This window comes from Carassius gibelio, chromosome A21, assembly GCF_023724105.1.
Source record: "Carassius gibelio isolate Cgi1373 ecotype wild population from Czech Republic chromosome A21, carGib1.2-hapl.c, whole genome shotgun sequence".
Lineage (NCBI taxonomy): Eukaryota > Metazoa > Chordata > Actinopteri > Cypriniformes > Cyprinidae > Carassius > Carassius gibelio.
This window is the reverse complement of record NC_068391.1, coordinates 1,705,675-1,725,951: the sequence shown is the minus strand read 5'-3', so window position 1 is coordinate 1,725,951 and position 20,277 is coordinate 1,705,675. Positions and strand designations below refer to the sequence as shown.

The 20,277-nt window shown below is 37.2% G+C and overlaps 2 protein-coding genes and 1 long non-coding RNA gene across 4 annotated transcripts in view; 1 reads left to right on the top strand and 2 right to left on the bottom strand.

Annotated features, from left to right (window-relative positions):
* Window positions 1–9,978: 9,978 nt before the first annotated feature.
* Window positions 9,979–17,868, top strand: LOC127941578 (liver-expressed antimicrobial peptide 2-like). The gene is made up of 3 exons (XM_052536789.1): window positions 9,979–10,214; window positions 11,917–12,059; window positions 17,459–17,868. Exons 1-3 carry the CDS (start codon window positions 10,164–10,166, stop codon window positions 17,502–17,504), a joined length of 240 nt encoding a protein of 79 aa, XP_052392749.1. The 5' UTR covers window positions 9,979–10,163; the 3' UTR covers window positions 17,505–17,868.
* Window positions 12,069–17,174, bottom strand: LOC127941584 (uncharacterized). The gene is made up of 4 exons (XR_008149117.1): window positions 16,700–17,174; window positions 15,989–16,054; window positions 15,314–15,430; window positions 12,069–14,519 (listed from the first exon to the last, which is right to left on the bottom strand). It is a non-coding gene; the product is annotated as an uncharacterized LOC127941584 (long non-coding RNA).
* Window positions 17,869–18,434: 566 nt separating the features above from the next.
* The window catches only part of LOC127941571 (lysosome membrane protein 2), a 20,886-nt gene continuing 19,043 nt past the window's right edge, over window positions 18,435–20,277 (bottom strand). For both annotated transcript variants that reach the window (XM_052536776.1, XM_052536775.1), the window contains 2 exons: window positions 19,982–20,134; window positions 18,435–19,329 (listed from right to left, as the gene is read on the bottom strand). In XM_052536776.1, coding sequence (XP_052392736.1) covers window positions 19,297–19,329; window positions 19,982–20,134 — 186 coding nt within the window. In that variant the 3' untranslated portion in view covers window positions 18,435–19,296. The remainder of the gene's footprint in view (window positions 19,330–19,981; window positions 20,135–20,277) is intronic.

Here is a 20,277-nt window from a genome sequence, read left to right as displayed (position 1 = left end):
CTATTCGTAGCCCCAGTGCAATGGGATATCCTGACAGAAATTGAACAATTTAACAGTCAAGAACCACCTCCAGCTAAATGTCCGGCCAATCTCACCTATGTTCCCGAGACCCTCCGCAAACAACTCATGATCCAGGTACACACAACACCCAGCTCAGGTCATCCCGGAATCACAGCCACAACACAACTCCTTCGAAACTGCTTCTGGTGGCCTATTCTGCTAACTGATACAATCACATTCATTCGCAACTGCACTAGCTGCAACATGTCAAAGACTCCCGGACAAGTACCAGCCGGCCTTCTGACTCCGCTACCCACACCACAACGACCTTGGTCACACATCGCTATCGACTTCATCACTGACTTGCCCAACACACAAGGTAACACCACTATATTCACCATCATTGACAGTTTCTCCAAAGCCTGCCGCATTATTCCCCTACCCATACTACCAACCTCCTTGGAAAAGAGCCATCACCCGAATATTAGTTTTCCCCATGAACTCCATTTCCCACAAGGCCTCTTACCTGGGACTAATTGCACTACACCTGCACCTCATTTCCACACTCATATAAGCTGCTCTCACACACGCACTCCTTGCGAAGCCTTGATTTGCATCGGCTGTCAGTTCTGAGTGTTATTACCCATGTTTTGTTTTCCTTCTCTTGACCCTGGACTGTTTCAGGTTATTGATTGTTCTCTGCCTGCCCCGACTTTTTGCCTGATTTCCCGATTCTGTCTCTGCCTCGCCCCTATTGCTCAGTTTGCTGTCGATTGACCCCACCTGTTTGACTATCCCAAATAAAGAGCTGCAAATGGATCAACCTCCGTATGGTTCTTCGCAACAGCTGTAATGTAAACAAACTATAAAAAAATACAAACCAAATGCACTGAATATGATATGAAGCATATGGCAAATAATAAATGTGTTGTACATAACATAACACTAAAGCTATGAGATGGATATTTTTCATGTTTAATTGTCATGAAAATAATGTCACAATATAAAAAAAATGGCACTAAAAGAGCTTTTTCTGCAATATGCAAAACATAATTGTTTCTTTCTTTGATTTTGAGGAGAAATGATTCCGGGAGCAGTCTCTCTATTCATGCATTTGGGGAAAATGTGCAGCATTTTGTTTCTTTGACCCTCTTTAAATGTTTCAAGAGAAAAATCCTTAATGTTGCAAAGCACACTTATGAAGAAGCTGTTTTCAACACAGAGCTATTCTAAGGAATGTTCAGCGAGACGAAACAGCTGCAAACTTCAGAAACAAACCCAAGGACACGGTCTCTCTCTCTCTCTCTCTCTCTCTCTATCTCTCTCTCTCTCCGTCTCTCTTTCTCTCTTTCTCTCTCCGACATCTTAATCTACTCTAACACCATTGAGGAGCATGTCCATCACGTCCGGTCAGTGTTAAATCGTCTCATCCAGCACCAACTCTATGCCAAAGCTGAGAAATGCGAATTCCATCAGACCAGTATATTATCCTGGGGTACGTGATCAGTCAGCAGGGATCACCATGGAGGACAACAAGGTTAGTGCGATGGCCTTTGCCTCAAACTCTGAAGGAGCTCCAACGTTTCTTAGGATTTGCCAACTTTTACCGCCGTTTTATCAGGAACTTCAGTACTATTGCTTCACCTTTAACCACTATGACAAAACTTCATACAACCCATCTGAGTTGGACCACAGAATCATGTCAGGCTTTCAAGATCAGATTCACTTCAGCGCCCATCTTACGACACCCAGATCCCGAATGACAGTTCATCGTCAAGGTCGACGCTTCTAACACAGGGGTGGGGGCAGTTCTGTCACAACGACATTGACAACCGGCCAAGATATACCCATGCGCCTTCTTCTCTCGTAAACTGTCTGTACCGAACACAATTATGATGTGGGCAACCTGTGAGCTTCTGGCTATGAAATTGGCCCTTGAGGAGTGGCGACATTGGTTAGAGGGATCCACACACCCCTTCATTGTACTCACCGACCACAAAAACTTGGAATATCTCCGTTCAGCCAAACGCTTGAATCCAAGTCAGGCCAGGTGGGCACTGTTCTTTACACGATTTAACTTCTCTGTGACCTACTGTCCAGGATACAAAAATATGAAAGCTGACGCTCTATCCCGCCAAACGGAGGAATCAGTTCACACCACCCTTTCTAAAATTATCATCACGGAGAGTCTATTCGTAGCCCCAGTGCAATGGGATATCCTGACAGAAATTGAACAATTTAACAGTCAAGAACCACCTCCAGCTAAATGTCCGGCCAATCTCACCTATGTTCCCGAGACCCTCCGCAAACAACTCATGATCCAGGTACACACAACACCCAGCTCAGGTCATCCCGGAATCACAGCCACAACACAACTCCTTCGAAACTGCTTCTGGTGGCCTATTCTGCTAACTGATACAATCACATTCATTCGCAACTGCACTAGCTGCAACATGTCAAAGACTCCCGGACAAGTACCAGCCGGCCTTCTGACTCCGCTACCCACACCACAACGACCTTGGTCACACATCGCTATCGACTTCATCACTGACTTGCCCAACACACAAGGTAACACCACTATATTCACCATCATTGACAGTTTCTCCAAAGCCTGCCGCATTATTCCCCTACCCATACTACCAACCTCCTTGGAAAAGAGCCATCACCCGAATATTAGTTTTCCCCATGAACTCCATTTCCCACAAGGCCTCTTACCTGGGACTAATTGCACTACACCTGCACCTCATTTCCACACTCATATAAGCTGCTCTCACACACGCACTCCTTGCGAAGCCTTGATTTGCATCGGCTGTCAGTTCTGAGTGTTATTACCCATGTTTTGTTTTCCTTCTCTTGACCCTGGACTGTTTCAGGTTATTGATTGTTCTCTGCCTGCCCCGACTTTTTGCCTGATTTCCCGATTCTGTCTCTGCCTCGCCCCTATTGCTCAGTTTGCTGTCGATTGACCCCACCTGTTTGACTATCCCAAATAAAGAGCTGCAAATGGATCAACCTCCGTATGGTTCTTCGCAACAGCTGTAATGTAAACAAACTATAAAAAAATACAAACCAAATGCACTGAATATGATATGAAGCATATGGCAAATAATAAATGTGTTGTACATAACATAACACTAAAGCTATGAGATAGATATTTTTCATGTTTAATTGTCATGAAAATAATGTCACAATATAAAAAAAATGGCACTAAAAGAGCTTTTTCTGCAATATGCAAAACATAATTGTTTCTTTCTTTGATTTTGAGGAGAAATGATTCCGGGAGCAGTCTCTCTATTCATGCATTTGGGGAAAATGTGCAGCATTTTGTTTCTTTGACCCTCTTTAAATGTTTCAAGAGAAAAATCCTTAATGTTGCAAAGCACACTTATGAAGAAGCTGTTTTCAACACAGAGCTATTCTAAGGAATGTTCAGCGAGACGAAACAGCTGCAAACTTCAGAAACAAACCCAAGGACACGGTCTCTCTCTCTCTCTCTCTCTCTCTATCTCTCTCTCTCTCCGTCTCTCTTTCTCTCTTTCTCTCTCCGACATCTTAATCTACTCTAACACCATTGAGGAGCATGTCCGTCACGTCCGGTCAGTGTTAAATCGTCTCATCCAGCACCAACTCTATGCCAAAGCTGAGAAATGCGAATTCCATCAGACCAGTATATTATCCTGGGGTACGTGATCAGTCAGCAGGGATCACCATGGAGGACAACAAGGTTAGTGCGATGGCCTTTGCCTCAAACTCTGAAGGAGCTCCAACGTTTCTTAGGATTTGCCAACTTTTACCGCCGTTTTATCAGGAACTTCAGTACTATTGCTTCACCTTTAACCACTATGACAAAACTTCATACAACCCATCTGAGTTGGACCACAGAATCATGTCAGGCTTTCAAGATCAGATTCACTTCAGCGCCCATCTTACGACACCCAGATCCCGAATGACAGTTCATCGTCAAGGTCGACGCTTCTAACACAGGGGTGGGGGCAGTTCTGTCACAACGACATTGACAACCGGCCAAGATATACCCATGCGCCTTCTTCTCTCGTAAACTGTCTGTACCGAACACAATTATGATGTGGGCAACCTGTGAGCTTCTGGCTATGAAATTGGCCCTTGAGGAGTGGCGACATTGGTTAGAGGGATCCACACACCCCTTCATTGTACTCACCGACCACAAAAACTTGGAATATCTCCGTTCAGCCAAACGCTTGAATCCAAGTCAGGCCAGGTGGGCACTGTTCTTTACACGATTTAACTTCTCTGTGACCTACTGTCCAGGATACAAAAATATGAAAGCTGACGCTCTATCCCGCCAAACGGAGGAATCAGTTCACACCACCCTTTCTGAGAATATCATCCCGGAGAGTCTATTCGTAGCCCCAGTGCAATGGGATATCCTGACAGAAATTGAACAATTTAACAGTCAAGAACCACCTCCAGCTAAATGTCCGGCCAATCTCACCTATGTTCCCGAGACCCTCCGCAAACAACTCATGATCCAGGTACACACAACACCCAGCTCAGGTCATCCCGGAATCACAGCCACAACACAACTCCTTCGAAACTGCTTCTGGTGGCCTATTCTGCTAACTGATACAATCACATTCATTCGCAACTGCACTAGCTGCAACATGTCAAAGACTCCCGGACAAGTACCAGCCGGCCTTCTGACTCCGCTACCCACACCACAACGACCTTGGTCACACATCGCTATCGACTTCATCACTGACTTGCCCAACACACAAGGTAACACCACTATATTCACCATCATTGACAGTTTCTCCAAAGCCTGCCGCATTATTCCCCTACCCATACTACCAACCTCCTTGGAAAAGAGCCATCACCCGAATATTAGTTTTCCCCATGAACTCCATTTCCCACAAGGCCTCTTACCTGGGACTAATTGCACTACACCTGCACCTCATTTCCACACTCATATAAGCTGCTCTCACACACGCACTCCTTGCGAAGCCTTGATTTGCATCGGCTGTCAGTTCTGAGTGTTATTACCCATGTTTTGTTTTCCTTCTCTTGACCCTGGACTGTTTCAGGTTATTGATTGTTCTCTGCCTGCCCCGACTTTTTGCCTGATTTCCCGATTCTGTCTCTGCCTCGCCCCTATTGCTCAGTTTGCTGTCGATTGACCCCACCTGTTTGACTATCCCAAATAAAGAGCTGCAAATGGATCAACCTCCGTATGGTTCTTCGCAACAGCTGTAATGTAAACAAACTATAAAAAAATACAAACCAAATGCACTGAATATGATATGAAGCATATGGCAAATAATAAATGTGTTGTACATAACATAACACTAAAGCTATGAGATGGATATTTTTCATGTTTAATTGTCATGAAAATAATGTCACAATATAAAAAAAATGGCACTAAAAGAGCTTTTTCTGCAATATGCAAAACATAATTGTTTCTTTCTTTGATTTTGAGGAGAAATGATTCCGGGAGCAGTCTCTCTATTCATGCATTTGGGGAAAATGTGCAGCATTTTGTTTCTTTGACCCTCTTTAAATGTTTCAAGAGAAAAATCCTTAATGTTGCAAAGCACACTTATGAAGAAGCTGTTTTCAACACAGAGCTATTCTAAGGAATGTTCAGCGAGACGAAACAGCTGCAAACTTCAGAGACAAACCCAAGGACACGGTCTCTCTCTCTCTCTCTCTCTATCTCTCTCTCTCTGATAATGCAATAATCACAACTTCTCTATTTCTTTATATTATGAATTCTAATTTTTCCCGACCCCTATGTTGCATCTTGACATTCTCACGAGTCTTATTTGAGAAATGTGGGAGTGTGTTGATTGTCAGCGGGCAGTAAAGGGGAAGTAACCTTCATGTTTCACACAGACTGAAGAAGAAAGCTGACCTATGACCTCTCGAGGAGGGGTCAGTGGAAAACATCAGCGCAGCCAGGCGTGGACGGACCGCTCAGAGAGAGCGAGAGGAGGAGCGCTGATCTTCTGGTCGGTCAACACCAGCAGATGATAAAGCTGAGCACACACATTACACTACACACATCTGAATACATATACATTCAAACTAAGATTATTATAGTCATCAACACAGAAACACACACACACACAATTATATATAGATGTTTCTGCAAAAAATGTGTTGATTAACATTATATATATATATATATATATATATATATATATATATATGTGTGTGTGTGTGTGTGTGTGTGTGTGTGTGTGTGTGTAAAATATAAACATAATAAATGTAAAAATTATACATATTATAAACACACACACACACATAAATCGATGCAAAAATTCAGATTATGTCTATTTCTTTAATATTTTAAATAGGATTTAAACAAAAGTTTAAAAAATGTAAAAAAAAAAAAAAAAAAGAAAGTTAAATCACATTAAATAAAACATAAAACTGATTCCAAGCTCAATCATGTTTATTTCTTTTAAATAAGTTTTAAATTAAAAATAAAAATACAATTAAATTAAATTAACCCTAGAATATATGCTCTTAATATAAAGGATATCACAAACAATGCAATGTATAAAAATATATATTTTTACACAATGAAAATCTATTTCAAGGATCAAGACATAAATGAGGATTAAGGTCACGTTAGCTTGCGTCTCTCTGGTTTTAGACTGTGAATCAGAGAGCTGTGAGTACAGAGGTCATGTGTGTGACCAGTGAAAGGTCAATTCAGAGGTCACACCCTGCACTCAGCCTTTTACCTGGATTCTCTGAGGTCATGTGATGCAGCACTTCCTCTTCACAATCACACATTCCAGAACAGTAGGGAGCCATTTCCGTGGTTACGTCTGACCTCCATACAGCCCATAATCGCCTCTCGGTGAAAGGTGTGTGTAGAGACATCTGACGTCTGACGCCTCCTGTTGGAGCAAACAAGAGATTGTTGGGTTACTTTATTAAGTATTTCTGTTATGAACAGCCAGATAAGTGAAGGTTTGCAGAGAGTTCTTATAAACCAAATGTGATTCATCTGCTGATTTATTCAAGGAGCTTTAGAGGTGTTTGTATGCTGTTCACTGTTCACTGAAGCCAAAGGCTCCTTCATTCAAACAATCCAGCGCCGTCGTCACAGAGACCAACAGGAATGTCCCAGGTCTCGTGACGAGGGGCCTCACTAAGGTCCTTTACAGGACAGACTGATTAGCGCTGCAGGGGGAGACCCAGAATAATGAGAAACAGCTTTGAATAAGTTTCTGCTCATGCATTTATTTAATGCATAATACAGTAAAAACTGAAATATTTTTACTATTTAAAACAGCTGTTTTCTGAGTGAATATCTGTTAAAGTGTAATTTATTTCTGTGATGCTCCTCTGTATTTTCAGCATCATTCCTCCAGTCTTCAGTGTCACATGATCTTCAGAAATCATGAAAATATGATGATTTACTGCTTATTTCTGATTATTATTATTAATGTTGAAAACAGTTGTGCTGCACAATATTTTTCAGGATTCACAGATGAATAAAAAACAACATTTATTTGAAACAGAAATCTTTTTTAACATTAAAAATGGTAGTTTAATGCGTCCCTGCTGAATAAAGTATTGAATTCTTTGAGTTCACTGCTTGTTTTCATTATTTCATGGACAGCATCAGTGTTTTGACTCAAAGTCCCCCTGCTGTCAAACATAATATACTTTAGGACCCCATAAGGACTCAGAAATGTGCTCTGGTATTAATATTTCTACTGTACTTGACAACACCGCTTGTTTTTAAACTTGTACATTAACTTTGAGAATTTCTGTATTAAATTAAATAGCCATGATGTTGTTATTCAGAAATATTCACGATTCTTATCTAATCTGAAGTGTGAAACAAACATTTGAAACAAAAAAATGCTAAAAAAAAAAAAAAAAAGGTCAGAAGCATACAGTATTGGTTACAGAGCAACATTTTTTTTTTATTATTTATTACATTTAATATTTTATTGAATAAAGAGATTACATAAAATGAATCCATTCTTAAATTAAACCATATAAATTTATATAATTTAAATTATTATTTATTACATTTTATATAACTTATCAAATAAAATATATATAAAAATGTCATTTACATGAAAAATATATACACTGTTAAATCAAACCATATAAACTTATGTTATTTAAATTATTATTTATTACATTTAATAATTTATAAAATAAAATATGCATAAAAATGACAAATTACATTAAATGTATATATAAATGTATTAATTAAATACATCTATTAATTTATATATGTGTGTGTGTAAGAAATGTTTAAAAAAAATTAAATTAATTATATAATTGTATATTTATAGCATTTATATAATATAGATAGATATAGCATTTAATATCTGCTATAGTAATTAAAATAATACACACAGATTTTTCCACATTACAATAACTCAGCAGAGCAGCTCTGCCCACTCACCTGTCAATCATTCCGCATTTTGAGCTTCCATTCACTCACTGAAGGATTTCTTGGAGTGTTAATAACAATGGATGCATTCGGGCCCCTGCGCTGCGGGACGGGGCCTCCACACCTTCAGATCAGATCCTCCATTGTGTGACGCGTCTCTTTGATTTATTCTTGACTTAAACAACAACAGATGTTCAGGGGCCCAGATGAGAACATACACATACATGAAACAAACGCACACACTACTATAGGGCTTCAAGGGATCATATTTGGAAAACGTTTCCTGGTATTCAGAAAAACAATGATGGGAACGCCAAGCTAGTATATATATATATACTATAGTACCTGATTGAACATAGAAAAACAAAAACGATATTATCATCCAGCGACTGTAAGGTATGGATGTATTAAGATGTAAAAAAAAAAAAAAAAAAAAAAAACATTTAGGAACGCTGTTACCATGGTTACCGATGACCTCCATGCATCCCATAATAACAGTGAAGGTTGCATCCAGACCAACAGCAGCACTCCGTCATCTAAAATTACAAACAGTGCTGTCAGTTTAATCCATTAACATGAGAACTTATACAATATGGTTTTACGCTCAAGAGTTTTTTGAGCTAATAAAATGCTGACACTGATAAACAATAATAATAAACAATTAGAAGTCAACCGAGTTAAAAATAGCCAAATTATTGCACAAGCTCAGAATTACTCAGTCTGTCTTACAGAGCAAAGAACTGCCAACATGTGCATCATCATCATCATCATCATCCTCATGATGAGTCAGTGAACACTGCCCTCTGCTGGACAGGTGAAGAGAAGCGGCCAACTCCTGAACAACAACAACTAAAACACATATCTAATCACGTTTTGCTTTAGTTTTTAATTATTACTCAGGATTTAATCAGTCTTAGTGAAGGATAAAAGGAAGTGAAAATGACTTTTTCCACAACCTGTTCTTTAAGTTGTGTTTTTCCAAACCTGTATGAGTTTCTTTCTCCTGTTGAACACAAAAGAAGATATTTTGAAGAATGTTGGGAACCAGACAGTTGGCGGTAGCCATTGACTTCCATACATTTTTTTTTTCATACAATGGAAGTCAATGGGGAACAGTAACTAACATTCTTCAAAATATTGTCTTAAATGTTCAGCAGATGAAAGAAACTCATACAGGTTTGGAAAAACACAAGAATGAGTAAATGAGGACAGAATTGTCATTTTTGGGTGAGCCAATGTTACATTTCATGATTTTGCGAACATTACAGAAACGTTACTTTTGAATGTTCTCTGAAACAGTAACATTCTTTTCAAAAACGTCACATGAATGTCCAACTAAAACTTCTGTGCTAATGTTCTGAAAATGTTTTTAATTAAATATCATATAACTTTGAATCAACGTTCTATTAACGTCACAGAAAAAACGTTTGTCAAGAACCATTTTTCATCACTGCACTATTATTCTAATATTATATTTCGCTGTAGATGCCGACTGCTCAGTGGGAATCCTGTGGGAATCTCAAACAGAGCTCCGCTTGGACTTTGAGCAGGTAAACATGAACACAAGACTGAGAATATGAGGGTGATCTGAGTGACTAGCGTGTGTATTTGACTCATTATAGGGTCTTGTGTCCCTTGCAGACGTGGACTTGTCCTCATTTCTGCTGACCATTGATCTCTGATAGTCTTATCAGCTTCATATAAAGTGCATCCGGCTGAGTCTCTGTCGCACTGATAGACGTTCAGAAAAAGGCTGAAGATGAAGATGATCGTCCTGACCGCTCTGCTGTCTCTGCTCCTGACCTCACAGGTACATCATCTCACAATCATCTGACACCATCAGAGACCGAACAACTCACTAAAACACTGGACTAACTGCTGCAGAAACCAGTGTCTTTCAGACTTCTGGTGGAAGTCAGACATGCAGAAAATACTGAAAGTTTAAAATCTACATTTAAAAAAATATTTAAATTATCATAATTGATATTTATTAAAATAGTTTTTTATACTTTTTAATGCTTAATTACTTTTTGGTCTGATTTCTTTTGAATTCTTTATCCTCGTCTCTGTAAAGCACTTTGAACTGTGTTGATTTGTTTGAAAAAAAGTGCTAAATTAATCAAATCTGATCGACTAGAATTGCTAGTGAATTTCACAAAGAATTACAAATAATCTGCAAGTAAGACGTTGAATTAAACATGACATTTTGAAGTAGAAATTTGAAATAACATTTATTTTCTTATACAATGTACTCTTATAATCTCTGTTTACTTCAAGAAATTATTTTTTTACATTGTAATATTGCTAAAATAATACTTTATAAAAGACAGCATCTGCTATAATGTCATATATCTGTCTTTTATAATGTATTATTTTATTATATATATATATATATATATATATATATATATATATATGTCATTAAAGCCACATTAATTTGTGACTTTTAGCATGCTTTTAATAAAGTGCTGGAATTTTTTTTTCTTCTGTATCTGATCAAATCTACTCATTTTTTCAAATGTGACATATGTGAATTTTTTTTTTTTTTTTTTATATATATATATTTGAAGGCAAAAAAAAACGTTTTATTATCTTGAAATGCTTTTAAAAATATTATTATAATTAGTATTTTTTTTTATATTAAAATAAATGGCCAATATACTTCAGGATTTTTTTTGTATATTTAAAATATGTTTAAATTATTATTATTATTTTGCCATATGGGTTTACTCTCATAATCTACAAATAAGACAATAAGATAAAAGATCAGTTCTGTATATCGTCAGTCATAAAACACACCATCAGCTGATCTGGAGTCAGTTTTATGTGTGACTTGTTTCTGAAACAGGATCATGTGGTAATGTTTCCTCCAGCTGGAATAACAGGGATCTCATCTCATCAGTTTCCTGTGATTGTAAACTGACGCTGTGTGACGGACTGAAGCATTTGTTTTATTCTACCTGCTGCTTTTGTTTGCACATGCACTGCAACGCTTCTGTAAATCATTGTCTGGAGTTGCACAATGTCACTCGCAAATGTTTGGGGTTTGACCGACCTTGACAGCTTTCTAAATTTAGTAGTTTGAGAGTCTAAATTTATACATTTGGGACATAAATTACTTTCGAAATCACAATGAAGATTATCCATTAAACATCTGCATATCTTCTCAGTACAGGAACCCATTTCTGCCATGAAATAATGTGTTTGTGTGTGTGTGTGTTGATGTAATTTTTTATCTTACAATTCTGACTTTTTCACACAATTGTCAGAAGAAATGTCTGAATTGTAAGATATAAACATACAACTGCAAGAATAAGAATTGTTGGATCAAGAGACACAATTACCTCAAAATATAAGACAGAAGTCTAGAAATCAATCGATTTGTCTGTCTTTTTTGTTTGTTTGTTATTTAATGCTAAATGTAGTGATAGAGTCTTTAAGTCGGCAGCACTGGCCATGATGAGAGCTGAAGGTCTTCGTCAAACACACGCTGTCTCTCTGTCTGTCTGTAGGTCCAGCCGGCACCCATAGACACTGACTGGGCGACCGGACTGATCCATCGGGCCAAGCGCTCGTTACTCTGGCGGTGGAACACTCTGAAACCCGTGGGTTCTGGATGCAGAGATCATTATGAGTGTGGAACCAACTACTGCAGGTGACCAACATCCCAAATCAAAACTTTGGATATTTGTATAATATATTTCTTAACTATACAGGTGAATATTGCTCAGTAGTATATGTTAGCATTAACTAAAGCTTATTATAGATTTCTACCAAATATGCTGGTTATGGAAATATTCTATTCTACAAGGTTTAGCAGACACGACCATTTAGACGATGAGAAGAGAGTGAAAACCAACTAACACCACAAAACATGACAGAATTAATCAAATCAATTGATATTACTTACAGATGTTAGATGTTTTCCCGCCATTGACTGAATGACGTCACAACTGGAAGATGAAATATGAACATCCATTCAAACAAAAGTTGATAAATACTCACATCATTGTTATAAAGATTGTTTATCCTTTAAAAATGTGGGGGGGGGGGGTTATATTCAGTAGGCAAACATAATGTGATCGAAATTCAAAACTGAATCGCATTTAAAGTGATTTAAACACACGATTAGCTTCATTTCGTTAGGATTTTTTGGCGCCCTGAGAAACGTCTCATCTTTACGTGATTGTGTCGACATAAAAAAAACATCTAAATTGTGATTCGATTCGCGAGGGACCCGAAGCTGAATCGCATTTGATGATCCAAACACGAGATTCGCGTTATTTCATTTGGCGCCTCGCGAATTTACCGCGAAATAACGATATAAATAACATAAACGATCTAACTACACTGTCACCAAGTACACCAGCGATAGAAAAAAAAAACATAATAAACTTAATCACGTTTGAAACGGATTCAAACACGCGATTCACCTCATTTTGTCAGTGTGTTTAGAGCATCACGTTTATTTATTTATTATTATTTATTATTAAATGGCTGGGTTAAAAATAACCCAATTGGCAACCCAGCACTGGGTAAATATTGGACAGAACACATGCTGGGTTAAAGTAACCCAGCAAGCTGGTTTACACATTTTAACCCAGCATGCTGGGTTATTTAGAAAACCCAAGATAGAGTCATATTTACCATTTGTGGGTTTGCATTTTTATGATTCTGGGTTATTCTTGCTGGGTTATTCTCATAATTTCACTTTTGCTTAACAAAGCAATCATGGATTAATAAATAATGAAGAATACAGGTTATTTAGACTGTTTAAAAATATTTTTAATGCCATCTGACATTCAAAATTTTTTTACCAATGACAAACAACATGGAATTTTCCCTTTTTTTGTTTCCAGCAAATGCAAAATAAATAAATAAAAATCACAGAAATACAGTTGCAATAAATAAGAAAATTATTTCTGAATGACCTGTGTCTAGCTGTTTAACTATTACATTTTGAGATTTTTAGCTATTTAAATACAAAGTGAAATGACATTGACAATTAACATTTTTAAATTTAAATGTAAAATCATTTAAAGATGTCCTTAAATTTATATCAAGTATATAAAGACTCCTACGTAGGTAGATGTGCACTGCTTAGGGTAGTTCAACATATAGTTCACCCAAAAATGAAAATTCTGTCATTTATTACTCAACTTCATGTCGTTACAAACCCGTAAGCCCTTCGTTCATCTTCAGAACACAAGTTAAGATATTTTCGTTGATATTCGAGAGCTTTCAGACCAGGGTGAATAATTAGTGACAATTTTCATTTTTGGGTGAACTATTGTCAAACACTTAAGCTCTGAAGCAAAGATCTACACCTCAGAGCAGTGTACTCCATTATAGAGCCTGTCTATGGAAGGACAATTTTCAAAAGGAATTGCTAATTATATTTTCAATTGCGTTTTCCACATTTGGATTGTGACAAATTGTGACAATCCAAACACAATTGCAAATCTTGAACAAAAACACTGTTTCAAAAACACTGAACAAAAATTACGGTTTCAGTTTAGTGACTGCCAAATTTCAAATGGAAAAACAAAGTCAGTTTGTAGCTGTATTTTCCATGTATTATGAGTAATAAGCCTGTCATATCGATCAAATACTGCATCATAGCAGCTTTACAGTATTGAATAGGAAAATAGTGTGTAATAATGCAAAGAGACAAAAGTAAACACTCAGTTTTCAGTTAAAGTCAATTCGTCATTGATTCAGTGATGTATCGTCCCTCTGTGCAATCAAGTGGATGATATCGCTTGATATTAATTGTCCCCAACTAAAGAAAAACAAGGAACAAAAACTCCATCGGTGACAGAATGGAGAAAAAAACCTTGGGAGAAACCAGGCTCAGTTGGGGGGCAGTTTTCCTCTGACCAGACGAAACCAGTAGTTCAATTCCAGGCTGCAGCAAAGTCAGATTGTGCAGAAGAATCATCTGTTTCCTGTGGTCTTGTCCTGGTGCTCCTCTGAGACAAGGTCTTTACAGGGGATCTGTATCTGGGCTCTAGTTGTCCTGGTCTCCGCTGTCTTTGAGGGATGTAGAGGTCCTTTCTAGATGATGATCTCCATCTGGTCTGGATACGTACTGGATACGGGTGGCTACGGTGACCTTGGAATAAGAGAGAAACAGACTAATGTTAGCATAGATGCAACATAAGAACAAGTACATGAGGTTTTATGAATTACCATGTCTGTTTTTTCACTGTGTCGCACATGTTACCTGCCAAAACTCAAATGGAATCTTTAGCATCTGAATTTCCAATGCCTCACATTGAAAACTGTCAATTTTTGCCAGAGGTGGGACCATACTATGGAGAGTGTTTGTATTGGGAGGTGACGTCACTCAAAGACAACTGTGCAAAATGCTTTGAACAATGGAGGTTAAGGCACTACTAAAGGCAGCTGCCGCTCCGAGAGATGCGTGTTAAAGAACAGACAGTGCAACCCGGATCTCCCTATATTCTTGGCACCTCACACAATAAAAAATTCTGTCATTTTACCCCAAATGCAGCTACTATCCCCTGCTAACAGTTAGATCCACATGGTACTATTGGTCAATATTCATCATTAACCAAATGCTTTTCACCGGAGGCATAAAATATAGGGTAATATGCAACTAGGTAAATAAGAGTAGAACTGCAATGTTGTTTGCTGACGTGCATCAGAGTGCAAACAGTGAGAGATTTGGGGTAAAAACTACAAAATATCTCCCAATACAAACATGCCCCATAGTATAGTCCCACCCTTGACACAAATTGACAGCTTTCTGTGTAAGGCATCTGAAATACAAATGCTTTTCAATTGAGTTTGGACTATTTCACAATGTATATGTCCACATGTGGAAAAATACAATTAAATATACAATTTGCAATTCCTTTTGAAAATAGTTCAGAATATCCTTACCTGTCCATTGATTATGATCAATGCCTGAGAGATCTGCTGGCATTTTTAAATCGCCACAACAACTGGATGGGGTTTTGTGGACTCTGCTCAGTTAAGGAATTTCATGTTTGTTCCAACCTTTAAAATAAAGTTGAAAAAAAAAGAAAAAATACAAATTGTTTTAATAACAGTGATTCAGTTCAATTAACTGTGTGAAGTTAATCATGAAATTGACCCATCATGATTATGAGTTAAATTCACCTATGAGTTGGTCTACAGAAGCAGAATATGATATAGTGATTGGCTGAAAGGTGTGCTTTCAAACTGTCTAATCAATGGGATGTTCCAGTTATTATAAATCACAGTTTTATGTTAATATGCTGGCTATGACTATATCAAACACACACAGTCACTGGCACAGATAAGGGAGATCACACTGCATGCGCGCACACAGACATTTCTATGACAAGTCACGTAGGTAAAACAGTCCATATATAAAAACTTATAGATGTAGCAAAGTGATAAGGACAAGTCAAAAACACGATCTGGAAAATTAATAAATTAGGTACATTCTGGTGCAGCTTTAACTATAGCACGAAATAAAAATATATGTGCGTTTAAGTTACGTGAGGGTTAACGTTAGTTGATTATCACAGACAAACAATTATGTAAAATGTATAATAAACAAGAACTTACCGTTAGACGCCTCAATAAGACTGCACTCGACGAGTTTTTCTCTCACAAATGTATCCATGCGCTTTTCTGACAGGAAAAAAAAACACATTTTGAATTATAATTTGTATGTAAAAAGACTTTATAAACCACAAAAGCATCAAATCACTTCACTAACGCGGCCAGCGTCACTCGCTGTGCGTGCGCGCACTTTGAAATGCCCTGAGACGTCGATTCTTTTCCTGGAATCACTTTGTTCGAGAATTACTGAACCGGTTTACTTGAACTGGGTCGTCGGTTCTTTTAGACCTGCGGTCCGACTATATTGTACGTAATTTGTATGATTTAAATGTCGATATGGACAACTGCAGGCGTTTACATTAGAGCAGAAAGTCGTATTCACTTTTTGAACTCATTTGACTCACTTAAATATCAAATTCGCTTTTCAGTGTTAGAAACTACTTTTTCCTCTATTTTCACAGGTATTCGCATATTTCAGCCATCAGTCACTTTCTGAAACCTAATAAAACTTTATTAATCTGTCGTCTCAGATGACGTTACCTTAACACGATTATGCGAGTCGCGTAAGGTAGGTTGGCCGTTTGAGGTAAACTGTTCATCATTTAACGTAAATAATGTTGGCCTGTAGACGTTTAACAGTATTGTTGCTGCAAAAAAAAGTTATAATTCTGCCAATTTAAAATAATTATTATTGAAAACATTAAATAAACTTACCTTAAAACAGTTGAAAGCCGTGGCTTTGCCCCGTTGTTCTTCCAAAGTGACAGTTGGGGAGCGATTTAAACATCTTCAAGGCGCGTTAAATAACCCAGCGCTGGCCTGAAACAACCCAGCGACGCAACCCAGCAGGTTTAACCCAACACCTGGTAAATTGAAACTACCCAAAAGTGTTTAAAAAGAAATTAAATAACCCAACAAAATGACCCAACAGACTCAACCCAGCATTTTGGGTTAAAAAATAACCCAGCCGTTTTTAGAGTGTACCACCAAATAACGCTATAAATAACATACGATCTACATTGTCGCTCATTACGTAAATTAAAAAATCTGAATCGCGTTTGATTCGAATACACGATTCGCTTCAGTTTGTAAGGTGTGAACGGTGCCTCATAAATGATTTTTGGCGTGCTAAATATCTCTATATGATTGCATATCAACAACCCTAATCAACAAAACACTTTCACACAGAATAAGCTGTAAACACAGATAAGATTAATCATATATATATATATATATATATAGATAAGATTAATCATATATATATATATATATATATATATATATATATATATATATATATTAAAAAACTTCTTACCACTGCGTGAATCAGCAACTCCAGAGCAATTCCGATTTATGCTACACTTAAGCACAAGAGAATCATTTTCACACATTTTGTATGTACTGTTTTTTATCAGTGGAACAATTTTATGTGAGTGCTTCCAAATTAACCTACACACTTTCTTTCTCTTTCAGGAAACACACTTGCTCCTTCAATAAAGCTCAACAGGCGTGTGACTGAGGCCAAATGATTTTGGCACCAATTCAAATAATGGAAAACAAAATGACTAAAATTGTGCATCCCTCGATTTCTCAAACATCATGACTTACATAAATCAGACAGAACATTCAAAGACATCTAAAGACTTCAAGATCTACACCAACCTCAAGATTGTATTCAGGTGAATCTCACCAAGAAATCTCCAGGTCATATTAAACTCCAAAATCTGAAGCATTCTAATTTATTTGTTTTTGGCCTGAAATATGACCTGGTGTGTTTTTGACATATTCCCCCATTCAGTAACCTGTCTACAAGAACTCCAGTTTCATCATCGATGTTTTATAGTTGTACAGATCTTGATAAAGTGTAAAATATTAACTCTGCATCTATAGTTTCTGATTCAGATTCATATGTTTGATCTGATAAAATACAAACACAAATGGCAAAAGAATCTGTAGCAAATCGATTTCATTATCAGCTGCAGCTTCCAGAAGAATCAGGTCTTTTATTTATTTTGAAAATATCAGACGCATAAAGTGAGTTGGTGTAACGTGTGCTTTTTTGTTAAAATGTTTTATTGTTTGTCTCATTTTTATTTTGTTACATTAATAGTGCAATATTTTTTAAAGCAAAACAGAGACAAAAATACTCGCATGATGAAATAAATGCACAAAAAATTGAATTTAAACAAATGAATCATTCATGAACATCCTTTTTTAAACCTAAAACACTTCAGCAGACATCATCGCTGAGTCTTAATTCAACACACTTTTGACGTTATCATTTAACAATCATCATAATTATGAGATTTAAACAACATTTCCACCCTGGAAAAAGTGCATTTACATTTAAGCTCAAACCGTACCCGAAACGAAACGAAGCAAGCCTCAAATCTTCCCTTTTCAAACTTAAAAAACACCAAACCTCTTCAAGAATAAAACATGAAATGAATCAGGCAGGACTTGAGCTTTAATAAACACAAACACAAATAAAAACTAGCCTTCGCTGACAGATCAATGCATGGAAATGTGCTAAACCAATTCGGAATAAACAAAGTTCAAGCTATATATTTTCAATGCGGTGGTAATACTATACTTGAGAAACCATGAAATCAAGGCTGTTATTCTAGAGTTGCGTATTGAGTTTAAATCGTAGTCATATGTTAGAAATACGGTAAAAGTGTTATTAATCGACTAAAAACATTATTTAGCCAATGTTCCATCAAAAGCTTGGTTTGCATCTAAGAAAATATGGCAGAGGAGACAACAAGTGCAATTACATCATAGCAGCAAACCAAGTCATTTGGTCATTTTAAAAATAGATTTAGTGATTTTAAAATGATTGTGAGGCACATTATTGACTGCCAGACTCATTATTATTACCGAAATCAGACTGAATTAGCAACGCTGTCAGTTTATTTGCCAGATTAGCTCATTGCAGTTGCATAAGTGTATAAATATAGTTGTGATGTGTACAGGTGAAATCAGTATCACGAGCGGTGATGTGTAATGTGTTGCATCACGTCTGCCGTCACTCGATTAGTGTTTTCTGATGTACTGTAATTCAGTTTTTGGACATAAAACTCATTGGCTAATTTGGACACACATGCACTGTTTGGTTCTGAGATGATCAGTTGTCTAAAGTATTGCATTAAATGGATTTAAAACACGTTTGGAAGATCCGAAGGCCAGGTGACCTGAGACGAACTTTGCACTTTGAGTCGTCTGCCGCATACACCGATGCTCCTTGAACCTAATCATTAAATCAAGCTCAATGTCTAAATGCATGTTAGTTTATCATGACGTCCGGGAGTTTATGATGAAATCAAGGGCTCCTGCTCGGAGTTCTGTGACAAAAAAAAGTTAGAAAAAGACATGAATAAACAGCAAATGCAGTAACTATCAGCATTGCATGGAGAAATGCAATCAGAGTATGCACTGCAATAGAAAAAAGGTATTAAAAGATGACAGTTTTATGCAATATTTATGCATGCTGTGTATTTTTATGCTTATTAGATGATCACGCAGTTCACTTGTCAATGCCAACTCTATTAGAATCAAATGTGACTCAATTCTATTGTGCATTTCACATCAATGAATTATAGTTTTTAAACTTGTTTTTTTTGCGGCTGTAAAAATAAATCTGCATCGTTTATCTTTTTCATCTTTCATTAAAAAAATTCATTAAATTCTAACCTTTCACTGAAGTCAAACAATGAAAGGTTCGGAAAACTCATTATTATGAAATAAATGTTTTTCTCCAATGCATTGCAGGACACAATTATTGGCACCCCTAAAAATTCTTAAGAGTAAAATATCTCTGAAGTATATTAACATTTATACTGAAAAGTGCAAAATGAAATATTTTGCACACCAGGGTGACTAGGAGCATGAAATCATCCAGCCATGACTTCCTGTTACACAGGATTTTAAAATATGAGGAACACAGAGGCTAAATTCCCACAAGTTTTGGTGAAGGAAGTGATGTGTGAGCCTCACCGTTGGCGTCTGCTGGCGGCACATGAACACGATGAAGATGACGCCCAGTAAGATGCCTACACTGATCACTATGAAGGGGATGTTGATGATCACGTTCGCCTCCGTAACCACTGCGTACAGCTTCTTGGCCGATTCCTCATCAATAACGACACTCTAGAAAAACAGAAACAGGATAGCAGCGTTTAGAAGATAAGAAGAGATATTTCCTGATCAGTCCGTTTGAGTTCTGCTGGATGTCCTGTCTGATAATGTGAACTTAAAAGAAGGCTTTAGAGTAAAGATCGCATTCAACAAAA

Coding starts and splice junctions, on each gene's coding strand:
- LOC127941578 (XM_052536789.1), top strand. CDS start 10,164: ATGAAGATGATCGTCCTGACCGCTCTGCTGTCTCTGCTCCTGACCTCA. Junction 10,215..11,916: donor CTCTGCTCCTGACCTCACAG/GTACATCATCTC, acceptor GTCTGTCTGTAG/GTCCAGCCGGCACCCATAGA. Junction 12,060..17,458: donor TGTGGAACCAACTACTGCAG/GTGACCAACATC, acceptor TTTCTCTTTCAG/GAAACACACTTGCTCCTTCA.